The 17,997-nt window shown below is 38.6% G+C and overlaps 1 protein-coding gene across 1 annotated transcript; it reads right to left on the bottom strand.

Moving 5' to 3' along the window:
• LOC137501548 (myb/SANT-like DNA-binding domain-containing protein 3) lies at nt 1–6,101 on the bottom strand. Its single transcript, XM_068228733.1, has 5 exons — nt 5,702–6,101; nt 5,533–5,597; nt 5,319–5,420; nt 372–422; nt 1–281 (listed from the first exon to the last, which is right to left on the bottom strand). Exons 1-5 carry the CDS (start codon nt 6,099–6,101, stop codon nt 69–71), a joined length of 831 nt encoding a protein of 276 aa, XP_068084834.1. The 3' UTR covers nt 1–68.
• Nucleotides 6,102–17,997: the final 11,896 nt, after the last annotated feature.

A 17,997-nucleotide genomic window follows, 5' to 3' on the forward strand; every position in this document is an offset into this window, starting at 1 on the left:
TGCACATGAAACTTTTATTTTAAAAATAAAAAAACATAAATAAGAATACATAATGGTTATTTACAATATTAATCACAATCTTTGGCAATTCGCCGTCTTTTTTCCTTTAAATAGAGAAGCTTTTCCTTTAAAGCTTCCTGTTGCAACCTCTCGGTTTCTTTTCTCATTTCAATAAGCTGTATCTCCTGCTTATATTTCTCCTCTATCAACTTCATTTCTCTTTCGCAGAGAGATGTCCTGCTCTCGGCAAGTGCAGCAATGTTGTTCCGACAAAGACTGGCCTGTGAACAAAGATGACGAAGGAAAATCTTAAAACATCTGCAATAATGTTTTTGACTTTCTCAGTGTGAAATAGCTAATGAGATACTGACCTTGTTTGAGCGAGTTGACTGCTTTGTTTCTGCGCAGGTTTTATCTTTGGTCTGAAAAGAAAAAAAAAAATTGTAAGAGAAGTAGAAATTGCTGAAAACAGGTAAATGAACACCTCTGACACTGGTGACTATATTGTGTAAGGTAGGCCATACACTTGTCTGTATTGCGCAGGTTGTAACCCTTACCCACACTGTGTTCGTCATGATAAATGGGATGGGGAAGGTGGATGGCCGTACAAGCGTATGTTAGTTGCAGGCCAGTTCAATGGTAAGAGTTCTTTGTCCAGTGCCTATTGTGAATCTACTATCGTGTTGACAAGTGGCTATCGTCTACGAACAGTTACTAGTTGTCTCAGCTGATATCCTGTATGTGTCGTTGAACTGCTGCAGTATACGACCTGGTTTCAAGGTGTAGACGAGTCTTGTGCGAAAGACGTGCGTTTTGAAAAGTGAACAGTAGGATTATATTAAAGTTAAAATCAGTGTGTGGCTAAAAAGACACAATATAAGGAAAGTGATCTGAATCACAATACCACATGTCAGAGCAATCCCTGAAAACTGTGTATGTTGCTGTTATTATTGTTCACTGTTGCCTATACAATTACTACAAGTAGTAGTAAGTCATAGTGCTTGATTTTGTATGTATATATTTTCAGCTTTAGGTTTATTTTTATATGTTAATGTGTAAAGGGGAAAACTTGAGGGTATTCCTTTTTTCCAATTTGCTTACCGTTAAACTGACACGATAGGTCTTATGGCGATAATGGGATAGGAAAGGGCTAGCAGTGAGAAGGAAGTGTCCATGGCTTTAATTAAGGTTTTACCAGCATTTGCCTGGTGTGAAAATGGGAAACCACGGAAAACTATTTTCAGGGCTGCCGACAGTGGGGTTCGAACCCACTATCTCACACGCTCACAGCTGCGCGACCCTAATCGCACAACCACTTGCTTGGTGAGAAATTTGTTATTTTATTATTAAACAGAAAAGCGCACAATGTACATGTGAAATATTCTTACAATTATTACAATTTTTAAACTGTCATTCACTGCAAATTTGCTGTATTTAAATATTTTTTTTTTTTTTTTTTTTTTTTTACATACTGGAGAACGGTGTTTATCACATGGTCCCGCACACCATTCAAACTTGCAGTCTGAGGTTGGAGCGTGGAATTTCTTATTTATACACACTGTGAAGTGGGAATCCATGCCCCGCAAAATGAATAATCGTGTGTCTCAATTCGTAGTTTGTACTTTGCGGTTATCCATATCCTAGGTCTCAATGTTCAGTAAAAGAGGGCTCAGTGGATCCCACTAAAGTATGCCTACAGTTTGTAGCATGATTGTAGTCATGATGTTATCGTCTATGATTAAATAGTTACAATATTATTGCACCTATTCAAATTTCATTTGAAACTGAGAAAGAAATAAACAAGTGGAACTAATGATTGTGAACGGATAGTTGTTGGAAGCAAAATGACAATGTCTAGCTCACTGTAATTTTTTTCTTCCAATTTATTTTTGTGCCATTGGGGTAAAGAAGGAGCAATTCGAAAGTGAGCCTTTTTACATCTTCACTGAAGATGAGTGCAAGCTGGCATTTCAGGTATTTGTGCTAAGTTGCGATAGAGACTTCAGGTGATGAGCATTGTCCCTAGATTCTCTTCATAATTGGATGCGACTGACGCAGCGGAAAAAAAGAGTACGTGGAGGAAATCCACAAGTTTTCACATTTTTTGAAGTATTATGTAAGTAAATAAGTGTGTCAGAAGGCAGTTTCCACTGGAGAACAACAAAGAAAACCATTCATGAAAATATATAATTTTGTTATAAAAATACCAGAAAAAAAGGAGTAGGCCTACAATGTATGAAAAGTGACCAAAAACACGCAAAGAAGCGACTCTCTTCCTATGAAGCTTATAAACAATTATTTGCTTTTCTATTTGTAAAATTTATTTTGTGTTGAGTGATGATATCAGTCTCTATTTCTTTGTAAAAATTGTTTAAATAAACAGGAAAGTAAAGAGGAAAAAATTCTGAAAATAGAAGAGCTACTATGTTGCTACATATCGAACAATGAGCAGGCTGTGATGATGAGAGTGAAATCTGATATTTTTAAAAGTTTTCCAGTTCAGAATTTTGAATAATTTTGATTGACTTGGCAAGCTTGACTCCTAAATTATGTGAAGTGGCCTTGTCAAAAAAGTGTTGTTAATTTTAATATTGTGTGTAAATAGGGTAGTTAGTAGTAAGTTAGTTAAAGAAATGCCACACAAGATAGCTGCCATGTTAATTCACCATTATTTGTTACATACTAGAGGAATCACTTAGATGAGTAAGAGAAATGAAAAGGACTGTCCATTGATCAGACGATGGAAGAGATAGGAACATTTCATAGCCAACCAGTGAATTATTTGATTTGTTTTTCTAAACTAGGTATTACCCTAGCAATTTCATAAGCCTTGTATTTGTATAATTTTCCATTCCCCATCTTTAGGTTTTATCAGTCTGATTTTATAGTTTTATGTGTTTGGGGAATCTTAAATTTGTTCTGATTACATGTGTAACAATTTGGAAAACTTTTCAATTCAATTACAGTCATAGTGATTTTCAGTCAGAACTAAAATCTGCTGAATCTTTGAAATAAAAAGTACTATCTGCGCACTTTTTAGCGACAGATTTACACCCTAGTGCTGAAGCGGTCGACCTCGGCAATCTTCGAGATTCGTACTGGCAATCTTTGAAACACAAACTATGAATCGCTTATGCATCGCTGTGCGACGTCTGGCGTACACTTTACGTACTAGTACTGTTGTTATTTACACAGCAAAGCCAAACTATCAAATTCACTCTAGGAATAAGATTCGCATCGAGAAATGTTATATAATGTGTGTGTGACACAGTTGTTGGCTTAAAATAACAAAGGTTTAGAAAATTCATATCGATCGATCATATTATCGATTCAATTCAGATTTAATTTCCATTAAGTTGGCAGTACTAACGGAACCGGAAGCGCTCTCACCTTACTCCTCAAACCTGTACCCAAATCTATCGCTAAAAAGTGCGCAGATAGTACATTGCAACAGGTTAAGCCTTAATCATTCACCTTGTCCTAGATGATGTCCCTGCCTCGTTCCTACTTTCAGAATTTATATGAAACATGTGTTTTGTATTTGTTTCCTTTAAATGTAGAATTATTACACAAACCAAGACTTATAGAAATGTATGCTGCTGCTATACGGTGTTCATTTGAGTATAAAGTTACAAGTTTTCTAGTCTGTGTTCGGTACACTGGAAAGTTTTAAAGTTTTTATTAGCAGCTTACTAAGGTCAGCACACAATGCTACCACCTGTTTGGTACAGGTTGCGACGTGAAGATAATTTTTCACTATTGGTTTCTTCACAGCATATAAGCACAGTGAAGCAAGGCATCAGGGTTTAGACTTTGTTTGTCTGTCTAATTTACCACCATTCGTCTAGAAATGTTGGTAACGATTCTGATAGTGTTATGTGGAAGATAGATCACAGATCGAACATGGCGCTGCTGGCACATCATCATTTGTTATAAAGAAGATAGGAGCGGGACAAGCAAAGGGGTCTGGGGGCATAAATTCTACCTAACAAAATGAACCCCAGCAAATCTTGAATGACTGGCAGGAAAGCGATGCCAAGAAATATAATTACTTTCACAACTTATCATACATTGTGTGACAATCTGTACCTATGGTATCAGCGGCCATTTCAGCCATTGCATGACTCCCAGAATTCAATTCAGACAGATGTCAATAACAACACCAGCACACTAAGAACCAATTAATACACACACATCTACACAAAGTGTAACCCTTTTTTGCCATGTTTTGCTCAACATACAACTTATGCTATACAGAAAACAATGTTGAAAAATTCTATTCACCTCACAACCTGTGCACACATTTCCTCAAAATATTAGTTCCTACCAACTAAGTGCGACCCTAGCAAACAACGAGCTACATGTACATGTGGTCTGAAAAGTTTTATGAAAATTATGGCAGTAATAAATCATAAAATTATCTATACTTTCAAAACAAGTTTTAATTTTCACCAGTGCACTATTAAAGGTAAAGCAAGTGACTGAACTATGTTCGCCTACCCTATTGCTTATACCCTGTTATCAAGTTACTGTTCTCACCAAGTTAATGAGAGCGTAGGAGAGACTCGACCCTCGAAAACATCATCCAGTCTCAGATAATAAATGTAATGACACTTTTACACGATAAACCTCAACAAGCAAGTTTGGAAGTAAGCTATATATTTCCACACTTGTTTCAGACTGGCTATTCCAGTAAATTCAACTGCACTACCTGCATAATCTGACTTCAAGTTTGCCTAAGCACATAGTTAAAACATTTCCTCATATTCAAAGATTCCAGATATTCCAGCTTACTTCCTGCAGCATAGCATATGGGGAGACTTTGTGACTGAAGTCTACTGAAATAAATAAGTAAACTAGCATAGTGTCCTCCAACAGTTTGCATCACAGATTGTATTTTTAAACTGTTTTGAATGCTTCACATAGTTAGAATTGACAAAGTTACCTAGGCCTAAACTTATATCAGATTTTCACAACAAATTCTATTCTGTTGGTATTCTGGACCCTTGTGGTCAGCTGTATTTAGAGTCAAACAAATACATTATTTTGTCCCTCTGAAAGAAGTAGTAGTAAGTAGTGATGAGCTTTTTATAAGTTGGAGGACACTATGCTAGTTTACTTATTTATTTCAGTAGACTTCAGTCACAAAGTCTCCCCATGTGCTATGCTGCAAGAAGTAATTGTCTCCTCTTGTCTAGGTTAAGCTCAGCCCTGGATGGCACATCATCGTAAGTTAAACGTTAACCACATTCTACAGTAAAGGCCTAGTCGAAACATTACCTCATATTCAAGTTCATTAGAAAGAAATATGGACTTACAGTTTTTGGAGTGGCCTGTGGTGAAATTATATCCAGTCTGGTGCTCTCAAGGTGTGTAGTGGCCTTGGGTGGTGTACTCGCAACCAAACTTGGTTCATTCTGCTAACAGAACAATGCACATCTTGTTCAGTATAATGTATTAACATTCAATCACTTTAAGGTACCGTATACGTACGGTTCATGGAAAATAATATTTGATATAATTTATAATTACCTGTACAGCTGCCACAACTGAAAGATCCTCATCCTCATCCACAACTTCCACTATCTCGGCATCTCCTACAACAGTACACAAAAATGTGTTTAACATTTACCATCTGATTTATATTAACATGTAACATACTCTTTTATTGAGGTCCTCCATGAATAAAAGCAATACATACCGTAGTAAACCGCATCACAGTCGTACACGTTACTGCAGGGCTCTATCTGGTCTTCTATCAAGGATAGAACCCTTTCGTCTATTTTGGTTGCAGTTGGAGTGTAGGGGCCACCTCCTGTTTTGAATCTCTCCAACCGTTCTTCTCCCTTTGCCTTCTTCGCCAGCCTTTTAATATTGATGTAAAACTGGCGAAGTTGTTTTGCAGTCCGGGAGGTTACATTGGGATTAGAATTGAAACCCTCCCGGACTTTCTCCCACGCCTCGTCCTTTTCTCTTATTCTTAAGCCATCTGTGCGTTTGCACTCAATAACTTCCCTATTTTTACTTACTAACTCAATTAGTAACTCCTTTTCGAAGGAAGAGAAATTGGAACTTCGATTCCTCTTTGCTTCACTCGCCATATTTAACAGCTGTACTCAAACAAAAGCGCATCGGAGCGCGCTGTAAAACAGCATGTTCGTACCACTGCCTCCGTGATCCACACCACTTCGCAATGTTAGTGGAGTTAACAGGCGATTAGTTAACATTTCACAGGAAAAGTTTGATGAAACGCAAGACCTAACAAGATGTTAAATTTTTAACTCGGTATTAACTAACAACTTGTTAGTATATATTTAACATGTGTTGATGAAACCGGGCCTAAAAGTGTTAAATGTCAACTGGTGACACCATCAACATGTTAAATGTTGAATACTATTTCATTTAACATTGTGTCCACACTTAATAAACATGTTAAACTTGAATTCCTTTGTCTATACACAGGTAGTTCATTATATCAATTTGTTGTAATACATTTAGGTAGTGTCTAATATTACGAAACAAGGACAATGGACTCAGATGGAGAGGATTACTGGGCGAGTTGGCCGTGCGGTTAGGGGTGCGCGGCTGTTACTTGCATCCGGGAGATAGTAAGTTCGAATCCCACTGCCGGTAGCCCTGTAGATGGCTGTCCGCGGTTTCCAATTTTCACACCAGGCAATTGCTGGGGCTGTACATTAATTAAGGCCACGGTCGCTTCCTTCCAAATCCTAGGCCTTTCCTACTTCATCGTCGCCATAAGACCTATCTGTGTCGGTGCGACGTAAAGCTACTAGCAAAAAGAAAAAAAACATGAAGAGGATTTGACCTTTGTTATTGTCACTATTGCTTCTTGTTACGATTTAGAAATGCAGTTTTATTAGGCATATTTCATGTCCTCATTCTATTCATTGCTTCAAAAGCAAACTACTTTGAAGTATAAACTTCGTCCACTCCCGCCCCCGACTTCCGACTTTTCTGAACTTTTTACAATTCCCGAGTGCACTAAGGGCTCAGGGACGCTAGTTTTTTCGACGCACTCGCAGGAACAATCGTAGATAATTTCGAGTTCCTGGAAACTGTCGGCTTTCTTCGCTTTATCTCTGTATTCCTTTGATGAGACATCCCACAAACAAGGCCTTTCTATTATATCATTTTAAGTCCAGAGTAATCTCCTTGCTCCACTCCATTGCTGACTATAAATTTTAGTACCGGTATAGTGCAGAGAGAATGGCATTCGTGCGCTACTCTATTTGTAGCTTATAACAAGGAGAACGAGTGTTGTAACTATAATCGTACTTCACGAGAAGCACGTCGTTTGCGTCGTTTAGGCTATCTGTTGGTATGGAAACAGTATGGAGGTTGTCGAAGCTGTGCCAACATCTCACGAACAACGAATTGACTTGACATGTTTTCCACTTGGAGCGGAAAACACGCCAACATGTTAAAAGTGTTAACCTCAACATTCTGAGTTAACATGCAAAGTCAATTGGAAGACATAATCACAACATACATGTCAATTGTAACATGTTGAATTTAATATGTTGGTATTAAATGTTAATCAGTGGAGACCGGCCTTTACGTCCAATCCTATTCCCTCCAATTCCTTTAATAATATTCCATGTTCCACTCTATCAAAGGCTTTGGAAAGATCTATGGCTATGCAATCCAACTAGCCTCCTGAATCCAACTGATCTGATATATCCTGCTGAAATCCCACCAGTTGTGCCTCACAAGAAAATTTCTTTCTTTCTAAATCCATACTGGCTCCTCATGAAACAATTTTTATCATCACATATCCCTCTGATGTACTTTGCTATTAAACTCTCCAGTATTTTACAAACTATCCTGGTCAGGCTGAGTGGTCTGTAGATCTCTGGTTTCCTTTTATCACCCCTTCCTTTATAAATTGGTGTTATTATAGATTCATTCCATTCCTTTGGTATTACACTATTATATCTGACATAGTCGAACAGAAATTTTAAATAAGGCACTATGTACCACCCCATTGTCTTTAATACCTCCCCAGTAATTTGATCACTTCCTGCTGCTTTTCCTTGCTGAAGCAGTTGGATTTCTCTGAAAATATCTTCAAGCTTTTTATTTCCCTGTCTGTCTCTCCCTCTCTATCTTCTGTTACGGTTTCCAACTTCTGACAATCTTCTACTAATCTCTGAATTCCCCACTAAATAGATTTGTTTTCTCAGTATCTGTTAAGTAGTGTTCACCCCCTTCTCCCATCATTGTAGGAATTTGGATTCCTTTTCCTTTTTGATTCCTAATATATGAATACAGATTTTTCCATTTCCCTTTGTGGTCATTACCCTCTTGAAGTATGCCATTCATATAATTGTCTTTTGCTTCCTTTTTCACTCTATTCAGTTCCCTCATTAGATGTTTTCTAGTTTCTCTACTCTCCCTACCCTCTGTGATTTTCCTGTTTACTCTTCTACATTTTCTTTTTAATTTTCTTATTTCCCTTGTATAATAAACAGGGTCTGAGGTCATTTCACATTTCTTAATATGTACAAATCTCTTCTCTCCTTCCCAAATGATTCCTTTAAATTTAGCCCAAAGCGTATCCACATTACTCCCTTCACTTATCCAACAACTGAATTGTGATTTAAGGTAAGTCCCAAATTCATCAACTTTAGTTTTCTGTATAATTTCTTGTCGTGGTGTGATCCTCTTATTAAGCATTTTTGGTACGAGTCCTACATCCATTATTAGAGCCTTATGGTCACATATTCCTTCAATTACCTCAGTTTTATCAACAATTTCCTATGGTTTAACAAGGAATACATCTAGCAAGTTATTGTGACGAGTCGGTTAGTGCATTACTGTTAAAAATAATGAAGACTAGATGAAAGTATAATTTTCTGTAAGACAATCTATAATGCATCGTACGTCTATATGTATAGGCTACATATCTGAATCTCAATGTGCTTAACACTTTTTAACTGATTATTTATTTTCTAGTGGCTTTACGTCGCACCGACGCAGATAGGTTTTATGGCAACGATGGGATAAGAAAGGCCCAGGAGTTGGAAGGAATCGGTCATGGCCTTAATTAAGGTACAACCCCAGCATTTGCCTGGTGTGAAAATGGGAAACAACGGAAAACAATCTTCAAGGCTGCCGACAGTAGGATTCGAACCCACTATCTCCCGGATGAAAGCTAACAGCCGCGCGCCCCTAACCGTATGGCCAACTCGTCCGGTATGATTTATTTACAAAAAACAGTTAATACATAGATAATAAATTCCAACCGCTTAACAAAATGAACACAGAAAAGGAAGAAAGAAAAACACAATCAAAACCATCTTTGCAACTTCCCGTTGCCTGAAGTTCGTGAACGAAATATAATATGATACTGTGTGGGTTTTTTGCAGTTTTTGGAACTTAAAAAAATATTTATATTCCAAATTGACAAACAACAAATTAGTAATTGAACAATAACTAACCAGAATAAATCAAAAACCGAGCTCGATAGCTGCAGTCGCTTAAGTGCGGCCAGTATCCAGTATTCGGGAGATAGTAGGTTCGAACCCCACTGTCGGCAGCCCTGAAAATTGTTTTCCGTGGTTTCCCATTTTCACACCAGGCAAATGCTGGGGCTGTACCTTAATTAAGGCCACGACCGCTTCCTTCCCACTCCCAGCCCTTCCCTGTCCCATCGTCGCCATAAGACCTATCTGTGTCGGCGCGACGTAAAGCAACTAGCAACAAAATATATCAAAACATTTTGTTTTAAAGTTCCACACTAATTTCAAACAAATTAAGCACATTCAATAGATTCACTGTTCCTTTCATCCATTCGATTTTCACGTTCACACCGTATGTCAGAGCGCTCATTTTGGGGAGCCACACTGCACTTGGTTAACATAGGCCAGCCAGTTTACTGGCATATTTCCCGAGGCACTTCCTCTTCATCGGACAAGTAAGACCTCTCCGTATCCAGACACTCATATCCGAGAAGATATCTTCTTCACTACCAGGACATTTAGTGTGTAACACGCTGTGCACATTACACCCTAGTACTAGCACTACTACACTGTTCGGTTCAGATGGCCTCAAACTGAAGGTTGGACGGATTAGCCAGTCTGATGCAATGTAGACGTCTGACTGATTTATAACGGTTTGTAATAGCCCCCTAAATTTTCTAAATGCCTTTTGGACGACTTCACACTGAGCAAGTCTGTGATGTATGATATCACGACAGTTCCTAGATAACGTGCACAAATCGCTTTCTTTCATATGTATGCGTTGTAGCTGATTATTTGTGGGTATTTTATCATGCATTACCCGGTACCGTGTGTCCCGAGGTGTTTCTGGATCTGCACGATTCGATGCATTCCTCCAGACACGGTACCTACCAGTTAAGAATCAGCGCCGTCTTCATGATGTTAGGGGCTTGATATTGTTGTCGGAGCATATGATTGTACAACTTCTTCGTTGACATTTCTGTAGATGTAAGGAGGTCCCGGGGAAGATAACTCAGTTCACATCTTAAGTAACTTGATATGTGGCGCGTGGTGATTGATATCATTGCCTGGCGGTTGATTACTACTTTCACTGCGGTTGCACCATTGCTTTAGGAATATTTTTGATGTGTGATGTCCAGGTGATTGCATAAATTGCAAATTTCGTTTAAGGAATAAATTGCAAATTTCGTTTAAGGTAGAGCGCTTTGGTTTTTGTATGCACGTCAACAAAGCGAGTCCTTCCTCAGATCTAGCTAGTGAAAGTGTAGTTCTACTGATCCGGAATATGGCACCCTGTCATATGTACCATCCTATTGCTGAAGCAATCCGAATGCACATCAGTCGCGGCATAGGTAACATTTGGCTTATATACCAGATTTCGCTGAGCGCATATATGTTTACATACCGTATTCTGTGCTGCAGGAGTTGTAATCTATATTTAGCTTGCTGTGGAACGCCTTTCACAGTGGTGAGGGCATGGGACCAGTTCTTCTGAGTCATCTTCTGCTCGCTATTGAAAAATGTCACTCCTAATATCTTAATTTCCTCTGTTACATTCATCCAAGGCGGAAGATCTCTGTACTTTCTACATCTATCACCTATCAGCATGGTCTTGGCCTTCTGAAAGTTAAGAACTGCTCCAGAATAGTGACCGTTAATCTCTAGTTGCGTGATTAGCTGTTGGAAATCTGCGTTATGGTCGAAAATCAGAGTGACTTCATCACCATAAGCAAATATATCCAAAGTTCCTGGTGAGAATGTGCGCTTTAAATTAGTAATAAAGGGTACTAACGAGATAACAAACATGACCATAGATAAAGGACAACCCTGCCGAACTCCTACCCAATTCCGATTACACCTCTTAAGTAGCCATTCACATTAATCTTGGATGTTTCACCAATCACTATTTTTTCAATTATTGACGTAAATTGGGCACAGAAACCCAGAGATTTAAATACCTCCAGCAGACATCTGTGATTTATTCTATCAAAAGCATGGTCAAAATCCAGTGAAATGAGCTGTCTAATTTGAATTTCCGTCAATGATTTGCTTATTGTGTCTCAAATGTCACAGGCGGTATTAAAGATACTGCGTCCTTGGGCTGCACCGGAATGATGACTGAATGTTGCGTCCTCAACAAAAGCGCTATGTCTACCTTTCAAACATCGGGTATCTTGTAATCGAAATTTAAAAGAGTTATGGGACGATAGTCAGCTGTAGCCTTGGAATGCGGCATTTTTGGAACGAGTACTATTTCACCTTGTTTCATCTGATCAATATTCCTTCCCGGTTCAAGCATATTGTAAAGCGTAAATAAGTTCATTCTTGATGACCGGCCACATCACGGCATAGAATCTCTTCCCAATCCATCTATCCCAGTATGCCTATTTGACGCGCTTTTTTTTATATATATATAGCTCCTTCTTCCTCTTCTTCTTCTGATAACAACATGCATAAGTTGTCTTGATTGCGAAGCCGTACTCGTCCTCGTATGCTGTCAAAAAACCGGGCTTGGTGATCCACGCGTGTATTGGAATCATCCACGTACAAGTTTTCAAAGGAGCGTACAATGGTGTCTGAAATTTGTGTGTGCTCTTTGATCGTCCTTCCTTCAGAGTTTGTAAGTTTATGAATTCATTTCTGGCGCCCCTTACGACATGATCGGATTAGATGATAAACTGAAGGCGTGTCCTTACTCCTCACTATTACACTGATAGTCTCGGGTGCGTATTTTTAGTCCTTCTTTGTACCTCCGGTGCAATCTCAGCAACTGGGCCCTTTCTTGTTTTATTCTGTGAAAAATAATTGGGTTGGTAGCGTCTTCTGTATATAGCTGGCGTGAACATTGATAGTAAAAGCCAGTTGTATGCCTATACATGCGATGGCGCTGGGAGCTATACGCCTTCATGAATTTTATAACTCGAGGTTTCGCATATAACAACCACCAGTCCAATGTACCACTATAACGGTATATTTGCCGCCCCTACCGTCCCTACCTTTTCCATCCTGTAGAAAATTTTTCTTGTAACTCTGTATCCGGTAATATAGTTTGATTTAGTTTCCACGAGCCTCATCCACGCGTTGCGCCTAGAGCTGGTTGCCGTAATATGCATATATATGCGTAATGAATAGAAAATTCCGCAGTGCATACATCCACTTTGCGTACTTCTTCCTGCAAATTATTGCTAACATAAATTCGATTTAATCGAGAGGCTCCTGTGTTGTAGAAAATAGTGTATCCGGCAGACGGCGACCTTTCCAGTTCCCAAGTATCTTTCAGTTGTAGCCCTTGTATGAAAGCAGCCAAACCTGAACAACTTTGATAAGATCCAGTTTGGCCTTTCGCTAACATAACGGCATTGAAATCACCCCCAAGTATCACGTTGCCTTGGAACTGTTGAATAAGAGGAAGAATACATATTGTAAAAATGGCGTCTTTCAGATCTGGCCTGCGAACCTGAAGGTGCATAAACATTAACAATCGGTAGATCCCTAACACGTATGCTGATCCATAACGCGTTCAAGAGAAAGATAGTGTCATTGTATGGGATGCTGTCCTTAATGAATATGGCGGTTCTCCGTTTATTCTCATTTATATTCACAAGAGTTTCGTAGCCAGGAATGTGTTGCAGATCGATTGATGCAACTTCTTGTAGTAGAGCAATACCAATGTCCTGGTCTCGGATGAGTTGTTTTAGTAGAAGTTGCTTATTTACAGTTTGTATACAGTTTATATTCAGTATCATTATCGTATACGTTAATAACATTGCCATAATAACAAAAGTGGTTAGTCTATGTCACATGGCAGCATCGATCACCTGAACAACCTGAGGAGTATTTACTTTTTTAATCTTGGGTCCTTGGGGCTTATGTACGGCTGCGTTCCGTTATTTATGTCCCCTTTTGAAGACCGTACTGTTTTTAGATTAGAGGGGTTCTTCACTGGAAGTGGAGTTTCGATAGAAGGCGAGTTACTGATCTCCCTCCCTGTGTTTTCTGACTCTTTCTCTTCGACGTTGTCTACATCCTCTAACCATCGATTCAGAGGCGGCTTGAGTTCACCATTCTCTCCTGTTGGAGAGTATTGTGGGATATCAAGGGTTGACTGTTTACGTGTCCTATGGGAGATGTTCTGCAGGCAATCTTCACTAGACTGAGTGTCTGTCTCCATGGCTAAATGGTTAGCGTGCTGGCCTTTGGTCACAGAGGTCCCGGGTTCTATTCCAGGCAGGGTCGGGAATTTTAACCATAATTGGTTAATTTCGCTGGCACAGGGGCTGGGTGTATGTGTCGTCTTCATCCTCATCACGACGCGCTGGTCGCCTACGGGCCTCAAATCAAAAGACCTGCATCTGGCGAGTCGAATTTGTCCTCGGACACTCTCGACACTAAAAGTCATACGCCATTTCATTTTTACTAGACTGAGTTGACATTTCACTTGTGTTCCTGTCATCTATTTGTGGGTTCTCAATACCTTGTCTAGTAAGAAATCCCGTACCCATGTAAATAATGTCATGTTGGCTAACATCAGAACTACTTGTTGTTTGTAAGTGTATCTCATTCATTCATTCATTCATTCATTCATTCATTCATTCATTCATTCATTCATTCATTCATTCATTCATTCATTCATTCATTCATTCATTCATTCAGAAGTAGATTATTTTGTTGTGATTCAGGTTGTGATTCCTGTTCCCGGGACATGTTTGGCTGCGTGAGCAGCCGCAGTGTGTCAGAGCTTTGTTTACTTTCTAGCGCTTGGGGCTACCTAACCGGCTCTGTGCTGTGTTGTGACTGTCTAGTGTCTAGTGTTTAACGCAATTTTCTCCTTGTTGTGGTTATCTTTTAATGGGGTATTCGATAACGGAGGGAAATCTGCATTATCTAGTTGACTCTGCTGTTCGTCTTGGCTATTATTGGGTGGAACTACCGATAGGGATAGTGGTTGACTTGTCGTACGAAGTGTTTTCAGGCGCATCATAGGGTATGAGCGCCGTGGACATGCTCTACGGAAGTGATCGAGGGCATTACATATCATGCACGTCTTTTCTTGTCCGTCGTAGATAAATTGGCCTCGAAACCCTTCTACAGTAAAAAAGGATGGAATTTGTTGTTTTAATTGAATTTGAATTTGCCTTATTCCATTAGCAAAATAGAGTTTGTAGAGTTGGAACCAATATTCATCCGTTATCCTTTTAACAATACAAATGGTTGCAAAAATTTTTCGTTAGGAATTTCTGGGTGGATGTTGAAAAGTCTGACTCTCGTAGCCTCTATGCCGGCTTCAGTTATTTCCACTGGAACCCGTTCACCATTAAACAAGGAAATACTACTTTGTCCAGCATAGTTATTCAGCAATCTAACTAATATATTCCGTGAGATTACCTTTGTATATATACTGAGTTTGTGGTGGCATCCAGTTGTAGAGCTAACAACTGATCCATGTTGACCTTCAATGTCTCTGATACCCATACATGAATTTCGGCTGGAGATGTACGAGGTTGATTCCTTTGAAAGGTACATTTCAGGGTATCTCTTGATGATTTGTTGCATTGTTTTTCTTATAGGTACTATTTACACTTTCACTAGCCCTCACATGCATCATGTCCACTGCTCTGGATGGCTACCAATGGCTGATATTAGAGCTCAGTAGCTCTTTATCCCTATCCCCTATTGCATGAAGTCCACTCTGGTGGACGTGTCCTGTTCAGTGCAGTGTTCTTATGGCGGAAAAAGCAACTGTTGGAGCAGCAGGAGCCTTTCTTCTACAAGTGGGTGACCAAAATGGCGGGGAGGAAGGATGGCTATGTACATGGTTCCACAATAACTACAAAATCTTTCTGTGGAAGAACTAAAGATAGGGTAAAAATTTATAATATCTCTCATCATAGTATATATGGTGTTGTGAGACATTTCCTTTATGTGTACTGCGCTATATGTTCATGTCCACTGTGGTGGACGTTATGCATGAATGGTCACAACCATGGGCATGGCTGTATCCACTGTGGTGTACGTCATGCATGCGTAGTACTCGGGATTATTCTGATTTCTGTAGTTAATATGGTATATTTCTGTATTTTAAATTCATTTTAAAACCATACCTATACTTATATTATGATAATAGCCTAACAATAGAAATATAATGAGCATATTTGCTTACTGATTTGTAAAATCATCATTTAGTTACTTTCAACCATCATATGTTTATTACATTTATTATTATTATTATTATTATTATTATTGTTATTATTATCGTTATTATTATTATTATTATTATTATTATTATTATTATTATTATTATTATTATTATTATTATTATTATTATTATTACTGGTATTACAATTAGTATGATTATGATTATTATCTTTTCCAATACGGCTGATAATTGAAAAAATTCCGGATGACTCTAACTGTACAATTGCTGATGATAATGACGCAGATGAAGACCGGGAAGCAATACCTGTAATCGCCCACAATGTCATTATTCCCGAGTCCAGAAGAAGTTGAGGAGGAGAACGAACAGCATTTTGATCCCCCTGCTAGAGATACATCTCAAAGGCAGGCATCCACTTCTCATGAGACGAAAAATAAGCCCACTTCCACATGAACAAGGACAGACAATAAGTTTTAATGTCCTCTTCCTCCGTTTTGGGGAGAACATGAGTTGTACTAAGTTAAATGTGTCACATTGTCCAGACTGCTTTGCCATTTTCCACACAAGAAAATGAAAGACAGTGAATGAAATGATGTGCATAGGATGAATCTATTAATGCATGAAGTCCACTCCAGTGGACATGGTGCTATTTCCATGGTGTTTGGTGTAAATTACTAAAATAAAGCTTTGGATGATCCATTGGACCCCAAATATTACAAAAACACTGTATTTAGCATGTTTATCTTCATGCCATTAATTTATGCATGAGAGGGCTAGTTAAGTATTAGTTAAGTGTTCAAAGGTCACTAAGTGGTACGATACTCTAACACTTGACTGTTTTACTTCACTCGGAGCGCAGTATAACCTGTCGACCTGCTCTGGTCACTGCTTGGACGGAACTGACCCCTTATAGTTTGCTAGTAAGTATATTTACCACTTGGGTTGCAATAGAAACTGTTCAGATGGTAATACCCTAAGTGGCCTAACTGTCTGCTTTCTAGTCTAGGAACACTCTCTGGTAAGAATATTTGCCATTTCTTTCGAAACTTGCTCTTCACGGCTATTTGAACAGTTCCACTTCCGGAAGTGGATCATATGTATACGAGAGAGCGCCACTTGAACTTCACTCGTGTAAGCAATGTGCTGACCATAAAATACAGCTCATTTAGCGAGATACTGGATTTCCATGATTTATATAAGGTAACAACATAGATTGCATATGTTGTGGTTAACTTTGAAATTTTTTATCAAAATCATCTTTGGTCTACACATGAAGAACGTAGAAAGACGAAATAGTGTGCTCGGTTTGCATATTGATAACGTACTCATTTTCAATGTAATTGGTAATATAAATATCGGAAAAAGACTTCAGAGCTCCTAGTTACATGTTTTACATATACCTTTCCGTACAATATTCTGGCCAACATGTTATATTCACTAATATGAAAACATGCTTCAAGAATGTAAGTTTATGGACGTACCTTTTATCAGTCACAAAATGTATTAGCTTCCCAGATTACGAAAAATTTATTTATATCCAAACAACAATTCATGTGCATTTCGGAAAAAATATAAATTTATTCCATCTGTACGGTATTCAGTTCCTGCAATTCAGGAGCGTATCCGAATGATAATAATAATAATAATAATAATAATAATAATAATAATAATAATAATAATAATAATAATAATAATAATAATAATAATAATAAATTTGCAGGGTAATTATGGATGTAGGAATAGACTGCAACATATAGTGGCTGACACAATGGGGGTGACAAATCAGACATTTATTGGGGAATATATCCCAAAATTCCCCTCACACACCTAGGCACTTGCCAGCCTGAATGTATATTTATGCTATTTGTTAAGATATTCTTATTCGATCTTAGAAATTTAGACGGTGACTTGTTTTGAATCGTATTGTTTGTAAGGAAGACTATGTGCCTTGGTTCTATATCTCTGATTTTGTTCCAGCAATGTCTTTTACGAAGAAAGGCCTGTCAGAAGAGGCTATCATCAATTTCATCACACATGATATGGCAGAGGATTCTGAGCAGTAGGGGTTGAAGTTGCAGAGGCCTGCCTCCCCGTGAATAACGCTTCATGTACATGTTCGGGTTCTTTTATACACAACAGGGACCATCCAGAGGATGACACTGAAGATTATGACAATTGTTCATTGGAACCAGCACTTGTTTTTCTGATGTCGAAATAAATCAGGATGAAAAAAGATGAAACTGATGACGAGTCATCTTCGTCTGATGAAAATGCGTGACGTAAAGCTGGTTACCTACCACGGCAGTTTGCATCAACAATGTTTAGACAACCATTTGGTACGGTACATCAAGTAAGGCAGAG

The sequence above is a fragment of the Anabrus simplex genome, chromosome 7 (assembly GCF_040414725.1).
Source record: "Anabrus simplex isolate iqAnaSimp1 chromosome 7, ASM4041472v1, whole genome shotgun sequence".
NCBI classification, from domain to species: Eukaryota; Metazoa; Arthropoda; class Insecta; order Orthoptera; family Tettigoniidae; genus Anabrus; species Anabrus simplex.

What these genes read in the sequence shown, in the direction of transcription:
- LOC137501548 (XM_068228733.1), bottom strand. Translation starts at nt 6,101, where the DNA reads ATGGCGAGTGAAGCAAAGAGGAATCGAAGTTCCAATTTCTCTTCCTTC. An exon ending in CTGTGATGCGGTTTACTACG is followed by an intron (nt 5,598 to 5,701) that starts GTATGTATTGCT and finishes GTACTGTTGTAG; the next exon opens with GAGATGCCGAGATAGTGGAA. An exon ending in AGTCAACTCGCTCAAACAAG is followed by an intron (nt 282 to 371) that starts GTCAGTATCTCA and finishes CTTTGTTCACAG; the next exon opens with GCCAGTCTTTGTCGGAACAA.